Below are 24,051 nucleotides of genomic sequence, written 5' to 3'. Positions count from 1 at the left end.
TACAAAAGAAAAACATATGTAGGCACATATGTAATGAGCCTCAGTGGCTTGGCAAGTACGCCTTAAAATGACTTGCGGCTGTGGAACATATTGTATCTGATGACGCTACATTTAATGTGTTACTCCCTTTGCGATAAATGAACTGCACTAAAATTGAAGTGAACTAAAGTGAACTGTATGACAGCAGTGCTTGTACTCACGGTGCAGAGAGAGGGACAGATTCTCAGTAAAGAAGCTTTTAGGGTCTTTGCTGGCCATTTCTGTGGGCTGCCCAGGCAGTGCCGGGTTTTCTGGCATGAGCCGGAAAAGATGTAGCAGCAGTTTATGCAGAGCACGGGTCTTCCGTAAATGCAAGGAGTACTGGACACGCAGCTGCAACAACCAAAATACCAATACGAGATAATAAATAAACATGAACATGACGTCCTGAATACATTTACATTTACATCTATACATCTACATTTATCTATTACATACATTTACATCTATTACTTGATGCGCTTTATGAACAGCTGCTCTACATATTTGCACATATGCACGAGTAACTTTGTAATATATATTTTTTCAACTTTGCACATACTGTACATTTTTACTTTTACTTTTTAACCACTGTTTTTAGAATATTCTTATATTTTCTTTTTTTATTCTCAAGATTATATTAAGATGAAAGAGCTGAGCCATAAGGCAAGGCTCTCGATTTACTGGTCGATCTACGTTCCCACCCTCACCCATGGTCATGAGCTTTGGGTAATGACCGAAAGAACGAGATCGCGAATACAAGCGCCGAAATGAGTTTCCTCCGCAGGGTGGCTGGACTCTCCCTTAGAGATAGGTTGAGAAGTTCAGTCATCCGGGAGGGACTCAAAGTAGAGCCGCTGCTTCTCCATGTCGAGAGGAGCCAGTTGAGGTGGTTCGGGCATCTGGTTAGGATGCCTCCTGGACGCCTCCCTTGGGAGGTGTCACAGGCAAGTCCACCGGGGAGGAGACCCCGGGGAAGACCCAGGACATGCTGGCGCGACTATATCGCCCAGCTGGCCTGGGAGCGCCTCGGAATCCCTCCCAGGGAGCTAGTGGAAGTGGCTGGGGAAAGGGAGGTCTGGGCCTCATTGCTCAGGATGCTGCCCCCGCGACCCGAACCCCGGAGAAGCGGAAGATGATGGATGGATGGATGGATGGATTATATTAAGATTATATTTGGTGAATGGAGGAACAGCAAAGTAAGAATTTCAATGTACAGTATAACTCCCTGTTCTGCTGTGCATATGACAATAAAACTCTTGAATCTTGAATCTGAACAGGCAGACGTATACTTGTGTCTATTAAAGTTCTCAAGAATTTTGCCTTTGATAACGATACCAATATTTTCAAAAATGTAGGACTAAAGCATTAGGATACTCAATACACAATACTTAATACAACCCCAATTCCAATGAAGTTGGGACGGTGTGTAAAACAGAATATGATGATTTGCAAATCCTTTTCAAACTATATTCAATTGAATACACTACAAAGACAAGATATTTAATGTTCAAACGGATAAATTTTGTTTTTTGCAAATATTCACTCATTTTGAATTTGACGCCTTGTCTTTGTAGTGTATTCAATTGAATATAGGTTGAAAAGGTTGCAAATCATTGTATTCTGTTTTTATTTATGTTTTACACAATGTCCCAACTTCATTGAAATTGGGATTGTACAAAAAAAATTATACAGTGGCCAAAAAAAAGTTTAAAACGTCATCCGAACACCCAATGACAACTGGTTTGAATAATTTGAAAATATTCAACTAAGAGTTATCTTGTTGATTATGTTGTCTCCACCTGCACATTTACCATATGCTAATAGGAATGTCTGTCTATTCAAGTCAAATTAGCTTTACAATTACAATTTTACTTGTCTACAGAAAGATAGCATCAGCATGCTGTTAATAAAATGATTATCATTTTCACACATCAGCATACAGTAAGTCTTAAGCATCAAAATGTTTACCAAATAGTAGCGTAGAAAAAAAAATGTATTTCTGAAACAAAACTAGAGATTTGGGGGAGTATGCTTCACTGTTAAATCTATGCATAACAATGTAAAGCCAGTTCTGTCAAATACAGCACTGTCTGCAGGCTGTGCTACTAGGATTGTAACACTTAGGTAGGTGACTGGCATACATACATAAAGTTAAACAGCACAGAGTTCAGGCTGGTGTCGGGCCTGATAGATGCCATACCTGAGAAGGTGCAGCTTTAAAGAAGGTGAGGAGGAGTTTCCAGGCCAGCAGGTATCCCAGGATGCAACAGTGTTCCATGCTGAGGGGCTGCACCACAGCAAACCCACCCACCTGCACGCCACCCAGAATATTCTCTAGTAACTCCTCTGTGGCTGTGAGAATAGTCATTATCGCTGCTGGAGGGGACCTACAGCATGATACAAGCAAGTTTTACTTTTAAAGTCTTTAGTTTTTTTTCTGATTGCTGTTGATCAGCTGCTCCTTGCACCCACGATTAATGCTTTATTTTCAGCTGTATAAATTCACAAAGTGCACTAAGATTTCCTTGAAATTTTACATTTATAAGAATCAAATCTTTCAAAAATCACAAGCAACTAAAATTCATCAAAAAGATACACAGTCTTTTTTTTTCCAAACACTGCAGCTTGCTTGCAACTGTGGGTAAAAATATTGATGAACTCCCTTTGATAAATCACTGCATCACAGATACAAAAACAGACTCACAGGCAAGGCTCTTCCTCATCTTCATCTTCAGATTTGGCAGTGGCACTTTCACGATCACTTTCTGGTAGTAGAGGCATAATCCTGAGAAAATATGAATAATATATTTAAATCAACAACACCCAACAAACATGAAGTACATCTCCTCCCACTGTTGTCTGAACATTATTGTTCTGGGTTGAAACTCCCATCACCCCAGGCACATGACAATAAGCTTGTCTTACTTGTGCAGCATGTGATAGACAGCTAGCTGCAGTGGTCGGGCCTTGAACAGCAGCAGTGGGCCGAGAGTGTTCAGCAGAGTCTGAAGGGCATCAGGCAGGCTGCTGTTCTGGTCTGCCACAAACCGGGCTGGAAGTTTATTCTGTGTAAGTAACTGGATGGGGATGTAGGAGAGGGCGTTGCCCACCGCAACCACCACGGCCATCGGAAACAGCGGCTCATCTGGCTCAGGGAACTCAACTGTGGACAATGACTCATTAACAAAGAGCTTTACATTGAAATTTTAATGTTTAGTTATGAAAACTTTGCTTTGAACAGACTCTGCATCTTATTTTTATAGTAAGTTTAAAGTATTTTTTTTTTTATCAGTGGTATATCTGAGGCTAAGTAGGACAAAAACATACAAAGCATTATTTTTTCAGTAAGGTCTATGTGACCAAAGTGAACAGTAGAAAATATGACACAAAGGGTAGGAAACAAAGGTATTATGAATAAAGCACAACCCACCAGGAATCTTCACTAGCAGAGGCAGCAGCAGATTGTGGATTCCCTCCACAAAAAACTCCTGCCACTCTGAGCTGAGCTCAGATGGCAGCTGCTCTGCCACACCAGCAGGCAGTGCTATGAAGAAGTCAGTGAGTCTCACAATCAGCTCACAGTTAGCACACACAAACTGCTGTACCCAGGGATTCCAGAAGGCCCCACTGCTCTCACTGGCAGTCTTTGTACAGATGAGACACACATTCAGACAAAAACAGAAACAACACTTAGATACAGCATAGCCCAAGTACTGCTTCAGTTCTCTTAAAGCTGAATTTCAGAAATACCATGACCCTGTAAATATTTGAAGAGTTTGTTTATTTATTTGAAGAAATTGTTGGCATAATGAGTTTTTGAAAAGAAAACATCCTAAGCTATAAGTGGTTTTAAATGATACTATAGCACTGATGTTACTTGTGTAAAATCAACACCCAATCTTTAAAAATGGTATTATGCATTTTGCAATGAAACTTCATCTCATATTACTAACAAAGTACAGCTCACCTCCAGCCAGGCCAGCATGGAGCAGAGGAGGAAGTCCCAATGAGTGCTGCCAAGAACTGTAGGAGAATGGTCCACCAGCCAGCACAGGAAACACATCATCTCCACAGGCAGAGCAAGCTCCGCAGCAGATGCTTTCCCCAGGTCACTAAGGATGGATAGACAGGGAGACAGACAATCACAGGCTTGGAGCTTTAAACAGGTGGCACTGCTTCACCATGCAATTATCTCTCTCTATGTGTCTCATACACACACACACACACACACACACACACACTGAATGAATTAAATATTCTCATTGAATACTTTATTCTGTACAAAGTTGAATGTGCTGACAACAAAATCACAGAAAAATCATCAATAGATATCAAATTTATTTAACCAATGGAGGCCTGGATTTGGAGTCACACACAAAATTAAAGTGGAAAAACACACTATAGGCTGATCCAACTTTGATGTGATGTCCTTAAAACAAGTCAAAATGAGGCTCAGTATTGTGTGTGGCCTCCATGTGCCTGTATGACCTTCCTACAACGCCTGGGCATGCTCCTGATGAGGAGGCGGATGGTGTCCTGAAGGATCTCCTCCTACACCTCGACTAAAGCATCTGCCAACTCCTGGACAGTGTGTGGTGCAACGTGGCGTTGGTGGATCGAGCGAGACATGATGTCCCAGATGTGCTCAATCGGATTCAGGTCTGGGGAATGGGCGGGCCAGTCCATAGCTTCAATGCCTTCATCTTGCAGGAACTGCTGACACACTCCAGCCACATGAGGTCTAGCATTGTCCTGCATTAGGAGGAACCCAGGGCCAACTGCACCAGCATATGGTCTCACAAGGGGTCTGAGGATCTCATCTCGGTACCTAATGGCAGTCAGGCTACCTCTGGCGAGCACATGGAGGGCTGTGTGGCCGTTCATGCTGAAGGATGTTGCAGGCAGCAGATTGCTCTCCACGGCGTCTCCAGACTCTGTCACGTGCTCAGTGTGAACCTGCTTTCATCTGTGAAGAGGACAGGGCGCCAGTGGCGAATTTGCAAATCCTGGTGTTCTCTGGCAAATGCCAAGCGTCCTGCACGGTGTTGGGCTGTGAGCACAACCCACATGTGTGGATGTCGGGCCCTCATACCATCCTCATGGAGTCGGTTTCTAACCGTTTGTGCAGACTGTTACGTGTCGGGCCTGGAAGGGGGGGGGGCTATTCTGGCTGGTGTTATTTTCTTTCTCTTTTCTATTCTCTCTCTCCCTTTCGTGCTTGCTCGCCGGTATGTCCCCTCCCTCGTTTGTTCCCTATCTCCATTACAGGTTGGCTGCAGTGTCAGTCATCGTTAGAGGACCCGTCCCCCACTGCGGCCAATCATCATCCAGAGTTCAGGCCCTGGAGGAGGGACTTGGATTTTAAAAGAAGACCGGTGAAGCTCATGAGGAAGCTGGCGTTACCCCTGGGCTCTAAGCTGGTTCCGTGCTTTCCTTTGCTGCTCCGTTGTTTTCACGGGACTGTGTTGTGTGTGTGTGTGTGTTGGGTTATTGATGTGGCCTAGTGCAAGTTTAAGTCCCTGGCACTGATAGTCTGTTGGTTTTCCTTTATTACAACTCTCACTCTCTCTCTCTCTCGCTGCTGCTGTGTTTTCTTGGGGTTCTGGACAGGGTAGAGGGGCGCGCTCATACATATTACGTCACGTAGCGGCCCAATGTATAGACACCCTAGGTAAGGGGCGGGCGCCAACCCGTGTATTTCGGTTTTGTGTTGGGGAGACTAGTGTAGTCAGTGTTTTGTTTTTCACTAGGTAACTGACGCAACGAACTAGGGTAGTTTTATTTTTCGTTGGTTTTGATTATTTCTTTCCTTTGCCGCCGTCCGGGTCCAGAAGTCCATTTAGTTTTTCTTTTGACAGATATAAATATTGTAAATATTATAAATATTGGTGGCTGTTGTTATGAGGGGAGGGTCTCACTCACTCGTCCCCGGTGCGGTGTGAAATAAACAGCACAAAACACGCTGAACGTGTTGTGTCTTGTTCCTTCCTGTTTCATGCTACAAACATCACATCGAAACCATATGTTACTGACCCCTTTTCCCCTAGGCTTAACGATGGGGTCGTAACACAGACATATGCACATTTGTGGCCTGCTGGAGGTCATTTTGCAGGGCTCTGGCAGTGCTCCTCCTGTTCCTCCTTGCACAAAGGCGGAGGTAGCGGTCCTGCTGCTGGGTTGTTGCCTTCCTACGGCCTCCTCCACGTCTCCTGGTGTACTGGCCTGTCTCCTGGTAGCGCCTCCAGCCTCTGGACAGACACAGCAAACCTTCTTGCCACAGCTCGCATTGATGTGCCATCCTGGATGAGCTGCACAACCTGAGCCACTTGTGTGGGTTGTAGAGTCCATCTCATGCTACCACGAGTGTGAAAGCACCACCAACATTCAAAAGTGACCAAAACATCAGCCAGAAAGCAGAAAGGTACTGAGAAGTGGTCTGTGAACCACTCCTGTGAACCTGCAGAACCACTCCACTCCTTTATTGAGTGTGTCTTGCTAATTGCCAATAATTTCCACATGTTGTCTATTCCATTTGCACAACAGCTGTGAAATTGATTGTCAATCACTGTTGTTTCCTAAGTGGACAGTTTGATTTCACAGAAGTGTGATTTACTTGGAGTTATATTGAGTTTTTTAAGTGTTCCCTTTATTTTTGTGAGCATTATATATATATATATATATAAAACATGCAATCTCACAAGGGGCATCCAATACAACTTTATAAATCCCTGAGCTTGAATACATTTTAAGAACATAATATGAATACTTCAAAATCAGAGTGCCTTACTTTAAAAATCAGTAACTACTAAAACATATAATCTTTCCTTCCTACTGGTCCTCTCCCACCCAGGAAGAAAACAGAGGAATTGATCAGAGGAAAGGAGCAGGAGGAAGTACAGAACCTGGGGAAAGGGGATAGCTGATTCATTTCAACAAAGATAAATTTGATGTTGACTGTTAATGAGTCTATTACAACGTTACCTTGAAAGCATGCCTCCCATGCTCCTGTATCGAATCACAGCTGCTACACAGAGCCAACTGATTTACATGGGTTTTTTTTTTTTCTTTTTATAATTGGTACACAATACACAACACAGAGAATATATAAACAAACAAAACACACAATTTAAAGTATAGTTGGACTCCTCTATATCTGTCTAACCCACTCTGGTAGTAAATATTCGTAGGTCCTTCACTTGAAGTGGCTTCTCTCGTCTCCCTCAGTATTCTGACAGCCAGTAAGATGGCATCATGAAATCGGTTTCTGGGTCATGGAAGACAGGAGGACAAGTAAACGCAGCAACTTACCTGTTAAAAAGGAACCACTCCTCTCTGCTGTTGCGCCACTCCAGTAAGGTGGCCATGACAGCCAGCAGAATCTCCTCCTCCACAGGAGTCTCAGCCTGCAGACAACAGTGCAGCACAGCTAGGCACGCCCACACACCTAAAAAACACACAAACCTCCTCTCTTAACTGCAACTCAGCTAGACTGCTGTGTGGACAACATGAAATCTTCAACTAATCAAAGTTGTGATATGAGCACACAGAGACCATAAAACTTCCAGAACATAAAACATTTTAGTATAAATTTTAGACTTTTTTATGTATGTGTGTAAGAGAGACTGTGAGAGTGAGACTGTGTGTGTAACTCCTACTGTGGGCACAGTCTTGCTCTTTCTCCTGCCAGTTGAGTAGTTCAGCAATGGACAGAGCAATGAGTCCTTCTCTTTCTGCAGCAGTCAGAGACGAACACAGCACTTGAATAGTGCACACACTCTGTTCTGAGAGAGGATAGAAACTGATGCACACACACACACACACACACACACACACAGCAAAGAAAGAACATCAACATTAACGGTACCACTGCATTTTGAGGCTGTTATTGTTCATGCCATGCGGTTTGTTTGAGCAGGCACTGCTGAGGCATGTTAATGGCTTTAACATTAGCACATCCTGAGAGACAGACATCTGGCTGATGCTGATGAGCTGCTCTACCTGAGAGTTCAGCAAGTACACTGCTGCTGAGCTACCTACCACCTCATCTATATTTATGCTTCATATTTATGCTCTACATACACACACATACATAGATACACTGTATTTTCAAAAGTATTCACTCACCCATCCAAATCATTGAATTCAGGTGTTCCAATCATTTCTGTGTCCACAGTTACAAAACCACAGTTATAAAACCAAGCACCTAGGCATGCAGACTGCTTCTACAAACATTAGAGAAAGAACGGGTCGCTCTCAGGAGGTCAGTGAATTCCAGCGTGGTATCGTGATAGGACGCCACCTGTGCAACAAGTCCAGTGAAATTTCCACAGTGAACTGTTAGTGATATTATAACAAAGTGGAAGCAGGATCAGTGGATGCTGAAGCACACAGCACACGCAGAGGTCGGCAACTTTCTGCACTGTCAATCGCTACAGACCTCCAAACTTTATGTAGCCTTCAGACTAGCTCAAGAACAGCATAGAGACCTTCATGGAATGGGTTTCCATGGCCGAACAGGTGCATCCAAGCCTTACATCATCAAGCACAATGCAAAGCGTTGAACGCAGTGGTGTAAAGCGCAGCCACTGGACTCTAAAGCAGTGGAGACGTGTTCTCTGGAGTGACGACTCACGCTATTCCGTCTGACAATCTGATGGATGACTTTGGGTTTGGCCGTTGCCAGGAGAACAGCAATTGTCTGACTGCATTGTGCTAAGTGTAAAGTTTGGTGGAGGGGGGATCATGGTGTGGGGTTGTTTTTCAGGAGCTGGGCTCTGCCCCTTAGTTCCAGTGAAAGGAACTCTTAATGCTTTGGCAGACCAAAAGATTTTGGACAATTTCATGCTCCCAACTTTGTGGGAACAGTTTGGGGATGGCCCGTTCCTGTTCCAACATGACTGCACACCAGTGCACAAAGCAAGGTCCATAAAGACATGGATGAGCGAGTTTGTTGTCGAAGAACTTGACTGGCCTACACAGAATCCTGACCTCAACCCGACAGAACATGTTTGGGATTAATTAGATCGGAGACTGTAAGCCAGGCCTTCTCCTCCAACATCAGTGTCTGACCTCACAAATGCGCTTCTGGAAGAATGGTCAAAAATTCTCATAAACACACTCCTAAACCTCGAGGAAAGCCTTCCCAGAAGAGTTGAAGCTGTTATTGCTGCAAAGGGTGGGACGACATCTTATTAAACCCTATGGATTAAGAATGGGATGTCACTCAAGTTCATATGCATGTGAAAGCAGACGAGTGAATACTTTTGACAATATAGTGTATATTTAAAAGTGTGCGTTCACAATATGTTGGTCAGTTTAGCTATAAATTAGCCTTCAACTTTGGTTAGAATTCTTCAGGAACTGCAGTTGGAGAGCACACAAAGAAGCCTTTTATTAAATGAAGTGTACTTGTTCGAAACTTCAGTACTTCTCTTACCTCTCCATGTTACCACAGTGACTCTTAATTATGCTGGCATCTGGTTTGGTATTCTGGATATAGCTTGCCAAAGTCAGTGACCAGAGGGCACCCTCTTCTCGCGACCTGGGATTTAAACAAACCCGAGATCTCAGATTAATTACGCTCATTAAAAACAAATTTAAGACATTTGCAATCAAGGGAGGTCATGCATACATGCATCTAAACATGGATATTAGTAATTAAGGACAAACTAATTAGAAAATAGTCAATGCTGTGGAATTGGAAAAGATTAGAATTTGGGCATAGATGAATGGGTTCACCTTGTGAACAATGTTTCCAGAATGCCAGCTTTGGCTGAACTGTTGCTATGGGTTTTCTCAGCTATGTTCCAGTCTTGGAGCATTTTGTAATATTCAGCCAGCATGGCAGGGCAATGCTCCATCTCTTCACACCACTGCAGAGCATAAAGAATTTCTGCAACTACACACACACACACACACACACACACACACACACACACACATTCAGTTTACATATCCAGGATCTTCAGTAAATATGAGCAGTATTAATAAGGGTTATTCATTTTCAAAATTTCTGCATAATTAAAACACAAAGGTGTGCAATGACAAACAGATAATTCCTGTGAAAAAAATGCAATGTTAAGAAACATTTGGAATTTTTAAAATTTATTTATTTTACAGTGGCAGTGACAGTTACCATGTCTATAACAGCACATTTTATCTTAAATTAACCTATATGCTGTACATGTAGTGTTGATGACAAATCTTTGTAAAAACTAATTTTCTCTGGGTGCTATTTTGCCTTACAACATCCTGCACATACTTCTCCACCATGAATGAATTTAAAGAAGAACGCACCATTCTAGACTTACCAAGTTGTTCACAGCAGTAGAGGTGTAAATTAGACGTGTGAAGAGTTTAACACTCCTAAAAGCTCCTTCACAGAAAGCTACTATATTTTTGAGATTGAATTTTTGCCTAAAATATATTCTTCAAAACACATTAATGGCACAGAGGTACATAGGAGGTTGTAAGACAAAACAGGCCCAAAAAAGTTATTGTTTCAGAAATACACCTATTTTACCATTATCAACATTACATATAACATAGAAAGCATGGGTAGGTTCACTCGTGGTTTTGGACAGTAAAGTAAATGGCTACATTTGCATTGCAGACATCATGACTCCTGGTTCCTATCACCACCACTCGAATGAAATCTGAGTCAGTAATTTTCTAATCTACAGCCAGCACCAAATAAAAAGATCCATGGAATAAAAATCAGAAATATTCCCCTTTAAGACGGATTCGTCAAAGATTTTTTTTTTGTCTAAATAAAACCATCACAGCAGCATGTACAGAAAAGAGCCAGACTCTACTGGGAATCTGTCGTTATTAGACAATTACATTTTACATTTTCATTTGTATCTGCTTTCATTAGCAAATTCTCATTTATATGCATCTCCTCATTCATTAAAACTGTTACATTCATTAGCTTATTCATTAACTTACAAGAGTTATTTTATATTGAGCATACAATGCATCAGCGCTGTGTGCCTCACCCGTGTGTCTGAGATCAGGAAGTTCTGAGGTGTCTGTCTCCTCCTGCTGGGTATCAGCTGGTACTGCAATGAAAATGATTTTTCCCAGCACAGCACTGGCACACAGATGTGCAGGGAGTCTGCTCATGTCCTTCACCTTCCACAATTCCACGCCAGGGATCTCCTCAGTCACTCTGAGACGCCCACACAGCAGGGGACGCTTTACCCACTACATTTCAGATGCAACATATCAGCAGGGAAAAAAAAAAAAACATTTTTTGGTCTCATCTTCATAAAACATTTAGATACTTAGAACCATTTGAGCTGCAGGAGCTGTAAAATGCCCAGAATGCATTTAAAAAATATGAGTCATAAAATGTCTAAATCAGAGCTTTTCACAGAAGAGAAATAATAAAAAGTCAGATTGTGCTCAAATCAATAACAAACAAACCAGCCTGGTTCATTACTCCATTACATAACATCATATAATAGTACATTAAATTAACATATTGTTACGGTCATCAGTCTAGAGTTTGTTCTCTGGCTGGACAAAGAATTCTGGTCATAAGAACTAAGCATGCATTACGCAAGTGTCAAAAAAACAGGCTGTTACAAGAATTTGTGAACGGCTACAAATCACATGAGATAGACAGCAGTAAGCATATGATGCGTACCTGAGGAGGCAGGGCCTTTCTGAGGCAGACCCACTCCTCATGTGTTGGGGTGAGACAGCAAATGAACTGTGACAACAGGCACTCGCTCTGCTGGGCTGAGGACAGGGTTTCGGCCAAGCTCTGCACTGCCTGGACCAGAACCTGCAGACTGTAGACAACATATAGAGTATCATTCTTCACCTTCTTCACAATGAACTATAAGAGCCAGTACCACAACACAGAAGACAAAATCTTTTTCCTATATAGTACACTGTGACCATGCTAAAGACAGCCCTTGTCCCAGTGCCTAAATCTAATACTCTAAAGCACGTAAAGCACATCAAAATCATACAGAAATTCAATTTATCCAGTTTTGCACTTACCCCAAATGTAAATTAGCCAAGGCATATTTGGTGTCCAAATTTTAATTCTTTAGAATTGAAGCTACAACACTCATTCACCCAAATAGCCCAAATCCTTTCTGTTCAAATGAACACCAAAAACCATCCAAACTGGATTCAGGTCTCGGTTAAGGTTATACAGACTTGCCAGTGTGGTTTAGAGCACAATACAACCTAAGATAAGCAAAACACTAGGGCTGATATTCACAAAGCAGGACTGATCTAGATCAGATTCTTCCATATTTATGACATTCATTGTCACAAATGAATATTAGTTCTGATCTTGGATCAGCACTCTTAGTCCTATGTGGTTTGTGAATATACCTGAAGCAGCTGCCTGCAGTTTTGCTCTTTTGTACGGTTCACAGTAAGTCATACTGTGCCCTGAACCACAAGTCAACCTGGAACACAAAAGTGTTTTTTTTTTCTTTCCAAAAACAATTCAGCCATTTCAATGACTATTGAGTTCTTCTGTTTATTAGCAATGTTAGCTTCACTTTTCCAGTCCTAAACTAAAGAAGTAAAATATGGACTCCAAACATGTTTCAGCCAGTTGAATATGTCTAGGGCAAGTGGAAAATTGGGTAAATTTGATTTTTTCTCTGAACCACTCCTTTAAAATCTGCCAAATGTTAAAGTCATAAAGTTGAAGAGGAAAAAAAAAGATATTGTTTTTGCAGGGCTAAAAACAGGGCTTTGAACAGAACTAATATTTTGATGTTTGCGTTCTTGCATTCCAAATCAACATAACATTCATAAATCAGTTGGCACAAAATTAAAAAATGGTGAATTTCATTCCTTTTACATAGGCTGTATGTACGCCAAAAATACAATAAAAATAGACCTTGAAAGTCATCAGACCCAGCAGTTGTGGTAGTATTGAAAAGTCTGTACACACACAAGCTATTGAAGTTAACCATTTGTGACTCGGTAAATTGCTCCAACAAACAGCCAGGAAATAGCCCATAAAATATGACTAGATGTTATCAGATGTGATGTTACATGCTGTCAAGAGAGTTAGCAAATTCCCTGTTTAAAAATGCATTCACATGCTAGCTGGCTAAGTGGTTTCTTGCATCCTGACACATAATGCAAGCAAAATCATCTGAGAGCACAAAAGAACAGAGGACATTCCAAGCAATTGACTACTTATAATCAAGTACTTGTATGTACATGCAAGATCTGGGAGTTTGCTAAAACATAAATAATAAGATACTGGGCTACATGGAACAAAATAAATAAAGTTATTAAATGGTAACAGACATTTGAATCAAATTAATGTTTCTGTTCCAGAACAGTTAAGGAAGATTGTTTTCAGTTGTATTTTTTGTACAATAATGTAACAAAATGTAATCTAACAAAATGTAATCTAACAAAAATGTATGTCCATTTTTCCTTTTTGTTCATTGAACTGGTTCTGAACTGGTTCTAGAGATGTAGCCAGAGATGTCTTAGGACAGCAACCATTAAGCTCTACTCTGCAAGGATGTAATGCTAACTAATTACCAGAAGAGAAAATATTGGTGTATTTGGCACCTTTTTGCATTGAGAGTAGAAGTGAGAAGCAGGGTTTTAACCCAGACTGCAGCACTGTAGAGGAAGGTCCCCTTCGTGACCCCTGCCCCTAACTGTGTGACTAATGAATGCACTCCAGCAGTGTAGGCAAGTTTCATCTTCTGCAGCAGAGCATCTGGCACACAGGACAAAAACATATGCACATACATAAGTCAAACAGTGTTAACATTGTCATTACCCTACATACCATCCATTGCACAAACAGAAAGCATAAGTATTAAAAAAGCTAATAAACAGGAAATCTATTGATGTTTAAAAATGAAAACTTCACATCTTGAAAATGTTCCAAGAATATTCAAGAAAAATAGTTTTCACGTTACTTTTAGCTTTTACTCTTGCTTTAATTTGAAAAGTTCAGCTATTATCCACATGTCCACATCTGCTGTGTAGCATGGAAAACATCACTGAATGTACTAGATCTGTATAATTAATAAAATATATTCAAAGATGTGAATTTTTTGTGATGTATTTAGGTACTCAAATGGAGCCCATACACACCTGAGAGGTGTGTGAGGGTCTGGTCCAGAGCACAGAGCTGGAAAATGGTGAGCACCAGCTCTTCCGCCGCTGCCAGCAATAAACAGCCTTTTACAGATGAGAAAAAGTTGGAGGCCACGTCGCAGATGAAGGAGACGAGAGGCTCCATGTTCCCAGCATCTGACATGCCCTTTGCCTCGGTCAGTGTCGCATGTAGCCGCTCGATGATCTGCTCCACATACACCTTACCAATCAGAGACTCTGGAGGAGAGCAAAAGGGACAATGAAGTAAAAGGTGGCAGGAGCTGCAACTATATTTGACTCCTCAAAGTGAAGTTTGTATATACAAAAATATCTAAGGTGCAGGACAAATTCACCAGACTTTAGCATATTAACATACTGTTTAATTTAGAATAACAGTGAAACTGTAATAACCAAAAGGTGGGTATTAACAATTTTCATTTAGTCTGTTATGTATATGTAAGTCAAATTTTAATGAAGTGGTACTTTTCTGAATATTTTCCATTTATAGCACTTTTACTTCAACAAAAATATTGGTAGGGAATGGAATCTATTTTTTTTTTTTTTACATACTAGATATTTCCTTTTAAACTTGATTCCTTTGTTGTGCATTTTCACTATCTTTCTTTGGTGGCCATATCTGTATATCTGCTTTGTGATTGTCTTTTAATAGTCAGAGTGACCGATCATTTTACTGTATGATGAAAGGTGCATCAAAAAGATAAGAACAGAACCTACAAATGTCAGCTCTTCTGCTGATAAATGCTGAACTTTGTGAAAGTAGTTCCACTGCAGCATTGGTAATTCAATAGCATATGTGCATAAGCCTATGGATTACAATGCCTGTAAGATTATGAACATGCTTTCAATCCAGGCATGCCCAACATTTTGACTGGTGCCTCTTAGATTCAGTATTTAGTAAAAATGTTATTTTTACACAATAATCTAGTACCACAGTCTGCTCTATTATATTCCAACTGCATCACTCACATATTTGGCAGAATGGTACACTTTGCTTCTTATCAACAGCCAAATCACCCAGATCATCTAGGACATGATTTCATACCTAACCATGCCTTCTTTGTTAGAAATGTAAGCTTGTAGCAAAGTAGTGCTACAGTGCAAGCTTGGCATGTAGCGCTATGCCTACATTGGTCAATCATATCTTCAAATAAACAATGTCTTCACGAATATACATTGTTCCAAATCTACATTTCCACGTTCCAAAATTTCGTAGAAACTGTGATCCACCACAGTACATTAGTAAATGTACTTTAAAAAATATTTAATGAAAAATGAACACAACATATACTTCACAACATGTGTATATTTTTTTTATCACAGTGAACATATCATCATGTGGAGTAATACTGGTGATATAGAACAGGAGTTTTTCAACCTTTTCCACTTTAAGGCCCACCTGTTTATAAAACATTTTGAATAAAGTGTCATTTTCTTTTTATTAAGTTCTTACATTAAAATTCTCAGGATTAGAGCCTGGTAAAGATCATATTATCCACTTCAATCACAGAACCCTTATAATGAAACCTTAAAAATTGTAGTGATGTTAAAAAACAGAAAAATAAGAAATGTTTGGCTATGAAGTAGCTAGTTTTTAGGGCACTCTTGGACTGTGATATTATGGAAACAACTGTCTGCTTTAGAACCTGCAGTCACCCCCATATCTGCTTCTTTATGACTGGCTTATAATATTGAATTTACCAATCAGGTTTCTGATGCTTGACCAGAAATACATTTGTGTTTTCAGGTCCCAAAATGCGTACTCTCACTATTTTATTTCTCGGCTGTTTTCAGCCGCAGCTCATGCTGCAGGAACAATACCAAAGTCTATCAAGAGTCCACTGTTAAAAAATACAGAATATGAGGACAGTACAGCACTGACAGGCAGCAAGAAGAAGAAAAGCATAACCTAAAGATGAATTCTCTTGTTTGGTGCAAATCATTATAAAAGTGTTCCCACCAGCAGTGAACTGATCCAGGATTCATTTGGAAGTGAACAGAGACCTGTGGTTTTGCTAGAGAATGGTCCAATTGTTTGTTGCTAACCTGAGCACGGGTAAAGTGTTCACACAAACAGTAAAAACAGATCAAACTAAAGAAAAATTTGATAGGTCCACACCAAACAATGTGGTTGCGAAAGCACCCTGAGGAACTTTATCTCTGACTACCTAATCATCTGTATCACATGCCTGTGGCTGCATGGACTCAAAATTATGAGGTTTTTAAATTGATTTGATATTTAAATTTTACACTAAATTAATACTTTGGCTTGTTTCTCACTTAAATTATTTTATTTCTTAAAGTTCTGTTACCGAACGTAGGGCTACAGATCACTAGAGGGTTTGGAGAATTGAGAAACCCTGATCTAGAATCCCTTTATGTCATACAGAAGCAGCAGAAAAAACTGATTACTCAGTGTGTGTTTGTGCATGTGGTGTTGTTTACCATTATTGCTTTGCTGAGAGAGGGCCAGGCTGATGAGTGGCCAGCTATGGCTGTTTTGGCTCATGAGTGGGGAGGAGAGAGAGGGCGATCCTTTAAGCCCGAAGGCACACAGCTCACCAGCCAGCCCTACCAAGCGCTCACCTAGCACTGAACCTTTTAACCAGCCTCTGCAAGCTTCCAAGTAGCCAGCATCAGCACACGCCTGACAATCAGACACAAAGCCAGTTAACAAAAATGAGAGAGTAAGCATTGCTGTACATTTTCTATGATAAAAGAATACTAGCAATCCACCCACCCAACTTACCTTTTGGATAATTTGCAAAATAACACCCCATTTCAAGCTCATCTATAGTGAGAGAGAGAAAGAGAATGAGAGAGAGATGCCTCAGCAAAAAAAATGCATTCTGAACAATCAAAGAACTGAATGATAAGCCTTGGCAATAAAAGATTATAATAGTTATGAAAACATGGATAACACGGGTTTTCAACATGGATAGTGCATGTTTTGAGGTACTTATTATGCCATTCTGGCCCGGAATAACAGCAATGAGTTGAACTATTCTATGTCTATGCAATAGGCGGATGCCTTGCACTCAGTAGATGAGTCTAGCCATTCACTTGTAACAGGACAAACCAGTAGGAACGTTAGGACAGTTACCCTCACCTTTTCAGTTTTTTGAGGAAAGACAAGATTAGGCTTTTTTGTTTTCTTAAATGAGCATCTAGAAATAAATATAGGCTAATTATCGCTAATGATGGAAGTTGAAAAATACTGATAGCTTTATTGGAAGAGAGAACTAAATAACTACAAAGCTTACAGTGAGGTGGTTGAGAACAAGAGTCTGCTCCCCTTTGGAGTTACAGCAATGTAAAGCGCTGAACACCATGTCCACCAGAAAGTCAGTGCCCTGTCTGTCATCCTGGCGGAGCCACATCACCACTCTCTGCAGGAGAAAGCGTACAGCTGGGTTTTCAGTCAGCGCACCGAGCTCTGCTTCCAGTCCCTGTTCAGGCTTCCCATCTTCTGACTTTAGTAGCACCTGGAACACCTGTGGCTTTGGGAAGGCACGCAGCAGCAGAGCCAGAAAGTGTAGGTGCCTCTCTGAGTTGCGCTCACACACATACACCATGTTCAATTCAGCCAGCTGGCACACCAGTTCCAGCAGGTGGCTGCTCCTCAGGGAAGAGTCCTGCTTCCCTTGGCTTTCAGAAAGCTCTGTTGGTGGAGTTCCGCTTGGAGGATCTTCCCCTTGCCCTTTTGCTTCCTGGTCCGAGAAGCAGATCTTCACAGACTTCTTCCGCTTGACCTGTTTACAAGGGTTCTGCATGATCTGCAGCAGAGAGGCCACGCCTTCCAGAGCCACCTGCTCTGTCTGCTCTTGATCCACATACCCCACACAAAGGCTGCCCAGGCCGTCCCAGAAATCTACCAGCAGTCTCTGGAAGGTCTTGGCATCATTCCCAGTCGTACGCTTCTCCCATGACACCAGCATTTCGGTAATCTGAAGGAACAGAGGCCCACTCTGCAAAGCAGGGTTTCCTAGAGATTTGTCTATCAAAGGCAGGAGCTGTGAAAGTAGATGTAACAAGAAGAGAAGGATTAATTTACCTTCAGGGCTGTTATCCCATAGAGGCCCAGAATCTTACATTTTTCTTGTATTTTATCTTTTCCCCTAAGGTCTACTTTTTATATTTGTTGGACAAGCTCCACATAACTGCACCCAGAACACAATGAAAGGCAAAAATTCCAGAACAGCATGATTGCTCTGAAGTATACAGACTTATATCCAGTCACCTGCTCTGAAATGAGTACAGTCTGCATGGCCCGCTGTTCTGGCTCCTCTCCTGCGTTCTGTAGTAGAAGGAAACGCAAGCACTCCATGGTGGCAAAAACAATGGCTGCACACTCTGAGGGGCTGGCTACGGCACGCTCACTGGACAGTCTGGAGCAAACATAAGTCAGTGACAAGAACATACTCTAATTACACAACATTAGACATAAATCTCTACTAGAATTATATTCATAAATGTGTGATGTTTGGGTATTTCAGTTTAAATATGTAAATATTAAAAAACTGTATTTCAGCTACTCAAATTTATAGACCTCAACAGTGGAAGAGTCCACATTATTAAGTAAATGCAGAAGCTCAAATAATTTTTGTGTGCTGCAAGTCTATTACCCTTGTATGATGGATGTAAAGAATGATCTACAGAAGTCAAGTTTGGGCTCAGTGACCTCTGCTGGAAGTTTGCTGATAAAGGGGAGCATGTTGGGGTGCAGTGCAGTGGCCAGGCCATGTCCTCCCTCTTTCAGTAGTACCCAAAGCTTGGGTAGCACACCTTTCCTCGCATTTACATGAGTCCAACAGTCCTACAGAACATTGGATAAATGTATGATGAGCAACTCCGTATTCATATATACATATAATCACATACAAATAATTGTGTTAAGCAGCATCACATTTTGTAAGATTGAACTCTTCCTTTTTTACTTTGTTGCCATGTGACTCTACTCCATCAAACTACATGCAACTGTTATAAAATTATACAAATTTTTTTGAAAAAACAAAAAGTCTGTGTCCACAGGTGTTTATCTTTTCAAAAATGCTGCCTAATTAAAGAGTGAAGATGTAAACAAAGACAGTCAGAGAGGTTGGATGTGAAATGTACTGTTCAGTGGTGGTAAAGGGAACCAAACATCTCAAGCATTTAACGGCTCTAAAAGCTCCCCTCACAGAAAGCTATTATACGAAAAGGTTATGAATACACTGCCTGATACACTATTTTACAATAGTCTGACAAAGTTTTGGCCTACAACATATTTTTTCAAAATGCATTCATGGCAGAGAGGTACATTCAGGGCATTGTAAGGCAATATTATCCCCAGAGGAACCTTATTTTTCAGATGTATTACTATTTTATCATTATCGACATTACATATAAAAAGGAGAAGGCACATGTAGGTTCACTGATTGTTTTAGATAATAAACAAAATGTCTACAACACAAATATAGACATCACAACTCCAGGATCCAGTCACCACCACTGTAAAAGAATCTGAGTTTCTTTACGGTTAACCACTTCGCATCAAACCACTTTGAATGACTTTGTTTAGATTTTATTAGATTAATTATTCTGACATTCCTGGAAATCACTAGAATTCTCCTAAAACTAAAGTTTGAAAAGACTAAAACACTAGGAATCATCTGGACTTTACAGAAAGCAAAAAAAAAGGAAAAAAAAGGTGTAGTTACAGACATGTTTTATCCATGGCAGAAGTATCTTGAAGAGAACTACAGACTGATCATTATATTCTCTGTATATTCAACCAAACACTGCTGATCAGCTGCAACTTTCTAAGTGGTAGACATTACAGGTGTCACTCACAGTTGGAGCTATGACTTTTTAAGTTACTGAATGCAGCTTTCAATGGTGAAATCTCAGTCACATGGAGTCGTGAATAAAGGGCCTGACCTCTATGCTGGAGAGAATGTGCAGAACAGCCTCCCACAGTGGCGGCAGGACCACAGGGTCAGCGTCGTCAATACTGAGGAGTACAGCAGAACAAGCTCGTGCTGCTTCGGCCTCAACGAGCTGAGGAGCGAGCTCACACAGAGCAGCAACCACCTCGAAGAACGCCCCTCGGACCTACAGCAGAGAGCACAACTTACAGAGATAACAACTGAAAATAGTCTGTTTCATTATGGGATTAACTATGGGATTAAGCCAAGGACTAGCCAATGCAACTGCCCCAATTATTCAATGAATAACACAAACACCTAGCATCATATAGGCCAATGGTGCGTGTGTGTACATACATATTTATACACACACACACACGCACCATTGGCCTATATGATGCTAGGTCACTTGCAAAAAACAGAGTTTTGTAACTTCATTTAATGATTTATTATAAGCATCACTACATTGGTTGTCAATCTGAAAGATGTTTAGACATTTTATTTTTAAAATTATTTTTCCTGTGTCTCTTACAGTAAGAAAAGCAACCTAATGGACACAATCATTTATATGCATTTTTTTGCCACACAGTGTTTTCCAATGAGGTCTTTACCAATGTAGTTCTTTTTCCAGTAGTATCTATTTTTTCCAAGGCTTGGAAGAGTTTGTTATTGTTTAATCTGTTGTTTTGGCCATTTAAATTTTTTATTCAATTACTCGGTTACTTATAGACTCGATCATGCATGCCTTAAAATTAAGCCATGTATGAGGGTTGGTTATTGTAATGCTGACTTCTCTCTCACCTGTGGAGTTTTGTGTTTGCTGTACTTCCAGAACTTCCCCTGTGAGAGAACATGAGCAAGATGTTCGCCTAGAGCCTCACGGTCTGTCTGAGGAATCATTACTAGCAATCTCTTTAGTGCCAGCAGGGAGCTGGTCAGCAGACGCATGTATTTTGCCTCTCGCTCCTCCTCTGGAATGCTCCTGAGCATTTATGACACACACATATCATTACAGGCATATAGTGCATTGTGTGTGTTCTGTGGTGAACAGCATATCAACACAATCAGGAGCAGATATACCTACTACTAAACTACTACTTACTGTGGGTCACTGAGGGTGTCGGCTGTTTCCTTCAGCAGATTGTCTTGGAGCACCTGAAAAATGCAAGTTGCATTTGTTATAGCCTAGTGGGAGTGATGCTCTGTGAGTACATGCCCTACATGCTGCTTTGCCTTCACAATTATTACATAACGCTCTTATCGTAATTATTTGAACTGTTCACCATAATCCTAACTGACCAATCATCTTCCATAATAATTATGTCATAAGCTTTATACATGTCAATTTTTTTGTTGCATCAGTTTTCATCAGTTAGATTGAGGCAAATATGTGTCGATAAAAGAAAGCTGAAAATGTATTTATTTAGACACATTATAGGTCTTGCAAAACTAAAATTCTAACTAGAAAGCAAGACAGTTTATCAGACAAGAACAGCCTGCTCCTTTAACAGTTGCATACAATAAACAACAGAGAATTGCACTGTTTATTGCATTTTTGATAACAATCGCAAGCTAAAATTTCCTAGTTGATAAATGATAAACAAAGGAGGGCTGTAGACTTACATTCAGCACTTCATCTTTGCAGAAACTGAGAGCCTCCGGCTGTTTGTTGAGGGGGAAGGCAGTCTGGAAGGCGACGCTAGCAGCAGAGGCAGCAGGGGAATATGTGTCACACTGAGCTATGATCCAGTGGCCCATTATACCTTTCAGGTAAGGTGCAAGGTTTCGCTTGACTTTCAGAATGAGCTGCTCAAATGCCTGCTGTGTGGCCTCTCGAACTCGGCGGTCATGATCCTAATACAACATGAATGTAAAAGATAGACCTTGTAACTGTGCAACACTTAAACTTAAGACAGAGTAAGAATATCTTAAGAATAAAACCTCAGGCTGTCTTTACATGGTGATACCTTCATACAACTAGTTACAACCTAATTTCCATGCAATTTCACAGTTATATGAAGCAATTCAAAAACAAAAAGTTGCACACATCATACACAGTTTCTGTCGCATCATTCTCGCTATATAAACTTGTGATATATCTCTGACATATAAATGATCTACACATCAACATTTAAGCATTATCGTCTTTGAATAACTTGTGATGGTAAAAGAGTGTCTACTGAAAAGAGAGAAAAGAGCAGCTTTTCCTATTAGCTGGATGTTAATCCAGCTGGTCAGAAAAAATGCTTTGAGAAACTCATTCTTGTCACTCCTCAGTTAACTGACAAAATGAAAAACTACCCGCCTTGCATGAAGTCAGTAAGAAGTGTCTCTTTTTCAATTCTCTAAAAGACTTTTTTTCATTGTTTTTTTTTTGGAGAAAGGTCTTAAGAAAAAGTCTACTAAGCTTCATGATGTGTTCTTAAACAGCAGAACTGTTCACACCTTCGTGCTTTTCAGTGTGCATAGATTCTGTTCTTACCCCAGAACAAATTTCAAATACAAAAATATTAATGAATGCCGGATTCTTTGTGAAAACTGGGTTTTAAGAAGAATATTCTTCTTAAAAACAGCTGGTTTATGACACCCAGTCTTCACTTTCATTTTCTTGACCATCAAGCCAAAATCTTTTGTTTTGTGAAACTTGTTCCATGAGGCTGAGACACCTGCAGCAGTTGCAGCTGAGTTTAAAAGGAGTTACTGGATACCTTACATTATGCAATTCTAGTGCAATTTCATGTTTCATGTAAATTTCAGGCAACTATAACTGTGTGAAAGGTCCACTGTGTAAAGCCAGCCAAAAGAATAAAAGCGGAATCGAGTATCCAAGTCTTACCAGTGATATTTTGCAGTATATCCGTGGCCAGTAGGGAAGAACACCTTTCACTATGTCTGATTCACGCTCCTGACACATAGCTCCAAATTCCTGTACTGCCTGCAAGAACAAATCATTTTCACAGGTTTCAACCTTTTAGAATATACAGTTTCTCGTCTGAATGCTGATATGATAAATAAATTAATTTAATTTAGTTTAAGGTGCCTACAAAATGTTCAGAACTGTAGTTTGTCCCATTGTTCACACCAGTGACATTAGTTAATTAGCTCTACTAACTAACTTTAGGTTGGCACAGGTCACCCCACAAAAGCTTCACACCATCCTAGTACCTGCCTGGGATTTTTACCAACAAATTTCTATCAATTACATGCATAGGCAAGCAGGATTCCATTACAGGAGAGATAGCGAAACCCAAGGGAAGACACTGAGCACGATGATCTAGGCTCAGGTGCGCTGCTCCAGAGCTTCTCTGTTTTATTCACAAAGCAATGTTATATGGAGATTAAACAAGCTATGTGTGCACCTGTGTCAGCAATGAGTGCACCTTAAAGCAAACAAATTCACTTATTACAAAGAATGCCTGGACACTTCTGGACATGTAGTGTACTTGCAGTCAGTTACAGAATCATTGTGTGTCAACCTAAAAAATGTCTGCAATCACAACAAAAGCAAGAAAGCTCACCTTCAGTTTTGTGACTGCATCTCTCTTGGACAACTTCCTCAAAACCAAACGAAAATCAGCATCTACCAGATGGTCTATTTCTTCTGCACCATGGACAGCAGGCACGTATCCTGGCTCATTTGAGGTCGAAATCCCAAATCCAACGAACCCAGGAATGACCCCGCTTTCACGGGCCAATAAATCGGCTGCTCTGCCGCTGCTGGATGGCTAAAAATAGGAAACAAGATATGTAGAAGAAAAAAGTCTTTGTGATCCAAGATGAAATATTCTAAATAATACATTGTCTTAATCATATTTACTTCTCCAAGACATGCTTAAATTTTGTTTGAAATCAGTGCGAGACTATTCTTAAATCTGTAAAAATCTGGCTCCTGAAAAACAACCCCTGAAATCTTTCACTTTGATCTAAACAATGCCTCACAGGTGGCTTAACTATTTTGTGTTAGAGGATAAAGTCTAAGACCGTTTACTTAGGCAGCTCT

At 40.6% G+C, this 24,051-nt stretch overlaps 1 protein-coding gene across 2 annotated transcripts in view; it reads right to left on the bottom strand.

The window, feature by feature from the left end:
• ltn1 (listerin E3 ubiquitin protein ligase 1) overlaps positions 1–24,051 on the bottom strand; it is a 31,869-nt gene that overhangs the window by 7,103 nt on the left and 715 nt on the right. For both annotated transcript variants that reach the window (XM_037547030.1, XM_017692619.2), the window contains exons 2-26: positions 23,570–23,776; positions 22,888–22,986; positions 21,675–21,905; positions 21,154–21,206; positions 20,853–21,033; positions 20,065–20,238; positions 18,771–18,961; positions 18,386–18,533; positions 17,409–18,158; positions 16,895–16,936; positions 16,591–16,792; positions 14,125–14,364; positions 13,588–13,741; positions 11,672–11,819; positions 11,019–11,226; positions 9,760–9,919; positions 9,458–9,562; positions 7,677–7,819; positions 7,330–7,465; positions 3,989–4,133; positions 3,452–3,665; positions 2,947–3,184; positions 2,726–2,806; positions 2,222–2,408; positions 201–372 (exon numbers count right to left, since the gene is read on the bottom strand). In XM_037547030.1, the coding sequence (XP_037402927.1) occupies positions 201–372; positions 2,222–2,408; positions 2,726–2,806; positions 2,947–3,184; positions 3,452–3,665; positions 3,989–4,133; positions 7,330–7,465; positions 7,677–7,819; positions 9,458–9,562; positions 9,760–9,919; positions 11,019–11,226; positions 11,672–11,819; positions 13,588–13,741; positions 14,125–14,364; positions 16,591–16,792; positions 16,895–16,936; positions 17,409–18,158; positions 18,386–18,533; positions 18,771–18,961; positions 20,065–20,238; positions 20,853–21,033; positions 21,154–21,206; positions 21,675–21,905; positions 22,888–22,986; positions 23,570–23,776 (4,609 nt within the window). The remainder of the gene's footprint in view (positions 1–200; positions 373–2,221; positions 2,409–2,725; positions 2,807–2,946; positions 3,185–3,451; positions 3,666–3,988; positions 4,134–7,329; positions 7,466–7,676; positions 7,820–9,457; positions 9,563–9,759; positions 9,920–11,018; positions 11,227–11,671; positions 11,820–13,587; positions 13,742–14,124; positions 14,365–16,590; positions 16,793–16,894; positions 16,937–17,408; positions 18,159–18,385; positions 18,534–18,770; positions 18,962–20,064; positions 20,239–20,852; positions 21,034–21,153; positions 21,207–21,674; positions 21,906–22,887; positions 22,987–23,569; positions 23,777–24,051) is intronic.

This window comes from Pygocentrus nattereri, chromosome 18 (assembly GCF_015220715.1).
Source record: "Pygocentrus nattereri isolate fPygNat1 chromosome 18, fPygNat1.pri, whole genome shotgun sequence".
Taxonomy (NCBI): Eukaryota; Metazoa; Chordata; class Actinopteri; order Characiformes; family Serrasalmidae; genus Pygocentrus; species Pygocentrus nattereri.
Note: the sequence above shows the minus strand (reverse complement) of the source record. Positions and strands in the feature narration are given on the sequence as shown.